The sequence below is a fragment of the Triticum dicoccoides genome, chromosome 6A (assembly GCF_002162155.2).
Source record: "Triticum dicoccoides isolate Atlit2015 ecotype Zavitan chromosome 6A, WEW_v2.0, whole genome shotgun sequence".
NCBI lineage: Eukaryota > Viridiplantae > Streptophyta > Magnoliopsida > Poales > Poaceae > Triticum > Triticum dicoccoides.
Genome location: NC_041390.1, coordinates 430,906,048 through 430,911,914, shown reverse-complemented (window position 1 = coordinate 430,911,914; position 5,867 = coordinate 430,906,048). Strand labels below are relative to the sequence as shown.

Here is a 5,867-nt window from a genome sequence, read left to right as displayed (position 1 = left end):
TCTAACTTGGTCGCAACTTGGGGGGGGGGGGCTTTGTTTTGTCGAAGGGGACGACGTCGAGAAGAGTGGGGCCCAGTTGCATGTCACAAACTAGGCATGGAACTGCATGAACTCCAACTTGGTCGCAACTGGGGGGCTTTGTTTTGTTGGAGGGGCGACATCGAGAGATAGGGGGCCAGTTGCATGTCCCGCAACAGGCATGCAACTGCATGTCTTCTAACTTGGTCGCAACTAGGGGGGTTCTTTGTTCCGTCGAAGAGGGCGGCATTGAGAGAGAGGGGCCCAGCTGCATGTCCACGGCAGGCACGCAACTGCATGTCTTTATAACTCCATGTCTTCTAGCTTGGTCGCAATTGCATGTCTTATAACTTGGTTGCAACTCTACTTCCGTTTTTGTTGTCCAGGGATAGGCGTCGGTTGCATTTCCCACATTGGGCACGCAACTGCATGTCTTCTAGCTTGGTTGCAACCGGGGGGGCTTTGTTTGTCGAAGGGAGTGGTGTTGAGAGAGATGGGGCCCAGTTGCATGCCCCACACTAGGCACACAACTGCATGTCTTCTAGTTTGGTCTCAACTACGGGGGATCTTTATGTTTGTCGAAGGGGGCAATGTTGAGAGAGATGGGCCCCGATTGCATGTCCCACATTAGGCACACAATTGCATGTCTTCTAATTTGGTCGCAACTGCATGCCAACTCGACTTCCATTTCTTGTTGTACGGGGACATGCGCCAGTTGCATGCCCCATAATGGGCACGCAACTGCATGTCTTCTAGCTTGGTCGCAAATGGAGGGGCCTTTGTTTTGTCGGAGGGGCGACAAAGAGGGAGAGAGGTGGCCCACTTGCATGCCCCACACTAGGCATGCAACTGCATGTCTTCTAACTTAGTCGCAACTCGGGGGGCTTTTCTTTTGTCGGATGGGGCAGCATCGAGAGAGAGGGGCCCAGTTGTATGCCCCACACTAGGCACGCAACTGTGTGTCTTCTAGTTTGTTTGCAACTAGGGGATCTTTGTTTTGTTGAAGGGGGCGGCGTCGAGAGACACGGGGCCCAGTTGCATGTTCCACAATAGGGCACGCAACTGCATGTCTTTCTAACTTGGTCGCAACTGCATGCCTTATTACTTAGTTGCAACTTGACTTTCATTTCTTGTTTGTATGAGGAGAGGCGCCAGTTGCATGTCCGAGCATGATGGGCACATAACTGCATGTCTTCTAGCTTGGTCGCAACTAGAGGGGCCTTTGTTTTGTCGCAGGGGGCGGCTCAGTTGCATGTCCCACACTAGACACACAACTGTATGTCTTCTAACTTGGTCGCAACTGCATGCCTTATAACTTGGTCACAACTCGACTTCCATTACTTGTTGTACGGGGTCAGGCGCCAGTTGCATGTCCCACAATGGGCACGCAACTTCATGTCTTCTTGTTTGATCGCAACTAGAGGGGCCTTTGTTTTGTCGAAGGTGGCAGCGTCGAGAGACATGGGGCCTAGTTGTATGTCAATGAACAATACCAGCCTGTGACCACAAACATGTTATGTAGTTTATTTTTTTCAACTATGCATGTGAAAGTCAACAAAAAAATGCACTTTATAGTACCTCTGGGTCAGCAGCAAACAGCAACTGTGTGTAGGTCATGTTACCATTTCCAAGGAAATTCATCACGTGCATTTTTCATAACAGTATAAGTTTCTTTCTTTATCAATCTTATTTTTTCACAGAATTACAAGGGCATGATAGTAGAGCGGCAGGTCATTTATGAAGCAGGGAACTTAAAGAGGGCATAAGCAATCTTTTTTTCTTCAAGAAAAGCTCGTACATGTGGTGCAAATGCACTTGGAGATGGTTGGAATGCCAAATTCATCGTAGGCATGTTATTGATGCACATACTGGACACCATGGTACTGCTGCCATGGAAACACAAATCATGCTTATGTCAGTTTCTGGGATGGTGACACATCTCAAACATATGTATTTACAATCTGAGAGATTTTTTGTTTTCGCATTTTTATCTTACTTGGACTGGGGTCACCAAATTATGTGGAGCTGGAGCACGTCTGCTTGGAAATCTCCGTGCCAAAGTATTCACAGGCTGCTACACGAAATGCAGAAGACAGTATGTGTCAATCTGAATCCATGACATATTTTTTGGGCTAATGCAAAGAACCATGTTCATTAGTTTATCATATTCAGAAACTGTCAAGAACAACAAAAAATTTCAACCTTTTCTCTGCCCACAGCAAGTGTACTACATGTTTAGTACGTGTCCTGAACAGTATGTGTGCTGGACATACAAAAATTAGCACTAGTATGAAAATTATTATCTTTTTTGTCATCAACTACTGAAACCCATGCTTCTAATATACTACAGTTTTCTTTCTTCACTTTTTTTTCCGGAGAAACTTGAACATCAGGCTAAGACAAAGTTGGAGTTTTCTGCCATGAAGTTATCTCAGAGACAAACCTGTGTGCCCATCAGGAAATTTCCATACTGCTCCAAGATTGGTGCAGAAAAAAAAGGGGGAGAAGAAATTACAAGGTTTTCAGGTCCAAAACGAAAAAGGGAACAAGAAATTGAAAGGAACAAGCAAAAGTTTTCCTGTCGTTTGACTATACATGGGCTCTTTGCTTTTCTGTTATGTGTTTGTTGCGTCCATGGGCAGGGACACAGATACAACGGGCCAAACAAACAGCAAAAACAAAAAACAAACAAACAAGCAAAGCCCACACCATAAGCCTATCACGGGAGCATTAAAACCCATCAGGAAGGGATGCTAAACAGACCTAATCTGTCAGGGATGACGTCAGCCGACTGAGACTTCAAGTCTCAGTCGACTGAGACCTAGACAGTCCCTAATCTCAATATCAGGCGCTATGAAATGATCATTTAGAGCTTGTCTGTTCCAGCTTTTTGTAGCCTCATCAATAAGATCCGAAACCAATTCCGGAGCATCTTGTGATCGCGCACATATAGGTCGGAGTATTACACTAAAAGCCTAAAAAGACGCACAACACAAGGGGGCCTGCAACCTGTTACCGAAATCTCTTCTGAAAAAAACCTGTTACCGAAATCATGTCCGTTTATCCAAAAGAAAAGGGAAAAAATGCCCTAAAATATTCTTTAAAAAATCACGCTGGTTAATTCGTCATGTAGTAGCTTCAGGAAAGAAAAACATTTCTGCCTCGTGGTCCTACCACACTAGTGCCCCTCAATTCTGGTCCCACTTACCAGTTACAAATCCTTCTCCTCTTCTTATACCCCTTGCTTCCCACAAACCCTAGCCGCCAGAGCAGCCCTCGTCCCCGCCGCTTCTTCTCACGCCCGCCGCCTCCGCCTCCGCCTCCGCCAACCTCCTGGTAAATTCTCTTCTCTCCCCTCCCCCAGTCCCGCCTCCCGCCTCCATCAGCGATTGTACTTCTCGACGGTCTCACGGATACGGTTGCTTCCGCTCCGTCGGATTTTTCAGGGCTGATCCCAGCGCCTTGAGCCAAGATGTATCTCCAGTTCTACACGAACGAGAAGGGTGAGAAGGTTTACACCACCAAGGTCGGATAATATATTCCCTCGCGCTTACCCGGTGATGATCTGTAATGTATTTTTGACCCCGTGCTGATGCTTCTCTCGTTCCTGTACCGCAGAAGGAATCCCCTCTCGGTGTGCCGACGCAGTCTGCCCACCCAGGTATACCAACTTCCTTTCCCTGGTTTTGTCTTGGCTGTTGGATCTTGTTACATGTACATTATTTGCCTTCGTTAGAGTTTGTACATAGTATGCCAGCCTCTTGTGCTGTAAAAGAGGGGTATACATGTGTGATTGTTATGTCAGGTTGCAGTACCAGTCTGCTTGTCTCAGACTTCAGACATGTAGGCATGGTATGTACACATACTTTTTGGAGAAACTGTAGGTGTTTTTGTGTTGGTCTTGGTCTTTTAGGAGAATTTGTTCGCGAGGAGATGTTTTCTTTTATCCATTGTACGATAACTTATCCAAAGGATTCGCATCAAAACAGTGCTGAATTCATGCTGGGAACATTGCTACAATATCTAATCAATTTTTCGGCTTGCTTGACCTGCTTTGTATTATTGTTTTGAGTGTTGGAACTAGGAACCGATTCTTAAAGAGCATTGTGATGTACCATTAGTTGTTGTTGCTTTGTTATTCAGCAATGTTTTCTTACTAGAGTTATAATTGATTACCCGGGGATCACAGTAAGAATTGAAGTTCCCATCTGAAATTGTTTCTGTTTTGAACCCATCGATGCTGGAAGATTTACTTTCTATGCATTTCTATTATGGTTGATTCTGAAAAGTTAAGAGTCCGGAAATTGCCCATCCTAGTTGCCTTGAGCTCTGAGGTGTGTGGGTAGATATTTGTAGAATACCTCAAATCATATATGTTCTTGGGTGGTGAGCTTCTCCTCTTAGAAGCACTGATAATATATGCCCGTATGCCCGTTTAACCTGTAGATGAGTTGTGATATCTTGGTTTTCTTCAGTTGAACATAAGTGCTGTTCTGCTATGTACTGTAGAGTGTAGAATGTAGATGAGTTGTGATATCTGTATTTTAGTTGTAGAATGTAGATGAGTTGTGATATCTATGAGTATTCTCACGCTAAAGAATGGTGCTTACATAATTGCTTGTGATACAGCTCGTTTCTCCCCGGATGACAAGTACGCACGTCAGCGTTACCTGTTGAAGAAGAGGTTTGGATTGCTGCCAACCCAACAGCCCGCACAAAAGTACTGAAGCACTGGATGGGTCCTCCTAAGAGATCTGTTTTCTTTGCTGAATGCTGTTTGGAGTGTAGATTAGCTATGTGAAGAGAGAATCATTACTGCTACTTATCTTGCTTGTTATTGCAGTACCTCTGAATGTAATGCTATGCTATCGATGGATCGTACTCTTTTGTACTATGTGCTCACTGTGTGACTAAATCATTATTTTTTCTGTGCTACAAGGAGAGGATTTCTTGTTATTCTGCTGATTATGTGATGCTCAGTGAAATCGCTAATTTGTGATCTTCACACGAACAGCTTCTGATAGTGTTGAACTACCCTTGTCTTCTTTGCTCCAAGCGATCAGCTGCCGTTGACACCCCAGCGCCCCTTAGCGATTAAAGTTCATGGGCAGGTGGAATTTTTCTTTCATTCTCATTCTTTATCTTTGTATTGGAGTTGAAACTTGTCCAGTTTTCTCGTTCACATCTTGTTAACGTTGGAGTTCAAATCTGAAACTTGCTAGCTGTAATTATTGTTTGTTCAAAGATGATTGTTTGTCTTGAAATTTGACAAACCAATGGCAAAGTAAAAAGATATTTATTTATTGAACTAGGTAGTTTATGCCAGTCATCTTAATGGACTGTCTGAACTTTCAGTTGTAGTGTTTACGAACTGAACTGAAATTGCATGCTAACCCAGTTGAACTTATTACGTATGAGCTAGAGAAAGATATCCTCACCTTGCCTGTTAATGAGGAATCATGATGTGCGTTCATGTCTAATACTCCCTCCGTTCCAAATTACTTGTCGCATGTATGAATTTCCAAATTACTTATCGCATGTATGAATTTCCAAATTACTTGTCGCATGTATGAATGTATCTAGATGCATTTTAGTTCTAGATACATCCATTTTCTGCAACGAGTAATTTGGAACGGAGGGAGTACCAGCTAATGTAAGGGGCGACTGGCAAGGTAGCAGGCAACCACAATTTCCAATTTTGCAACTTTCACCTAAAATGCACACAGGCAATAGCAAACAGCCCCCATATAAGAATCATTGCCGCTAGGCAAATTTGGATGGTGCTCTTCAACTTGCATTTGGTGAAAACAAATATTATGTGTAGTATTAAAGAACAGAGACAATGAAAC

General features: G+C 43.9%; 1 protein-coding gene across 1 annotated transcript; it reads left to right on the top strand.

Moving 5' to 3' along the window:
- Positions 1-3,242: 3,242 nt before the first annotated feature.
- LOC119317132 (H/ACA ribonucleoprotein complex subunit 3-like protein) lies at positions 3,243-4,974 on the top strand. Its single transcript, XM_037591533.1, has 4 exons — positions 3,243-3,354; positions 3,465-3,544; positions 3,637-3,679; positions 4,648-4,974. The coding sequence occupies exons 2-4, from the start codon at positions 3,491-3,493 to the stop codon at positions 4,743-4,745; spliced, it is 195 nt and encodes a 64-aa protein (XP_037447430.1). The 5' UTR covers positions 3,243-3,354; positions 3,465-3,490; the 3' UTR covers positions 4,746-4,974.
- The last annotated feature ends 893 nt before the right edge of the window (positions 4,975-5,867 follow it).

Coding starts and splice junctions, on each gene's coding strand:
- LOC119317132 (XM_037591533.1), top strand. CDS start 3,491: ATGTATCTCCAGTTCTACACGAACGAGAAGGGTGAGAAGGTTTACACC. Junction 3,545..3,636: donor AGAAGGTTTACACCACCAAG/GTCGGATAATAT, acceptor CCTGTACCGCAG/AAGGAATCCCCTCTCGGTGT. Junction 3,680..4,647: donor GACGCAGTCTGCCCACCCAG/GTATACCAACTT, acceptor CTTGTGATACAG/CTCGTTTCTCCCCGGATGAC.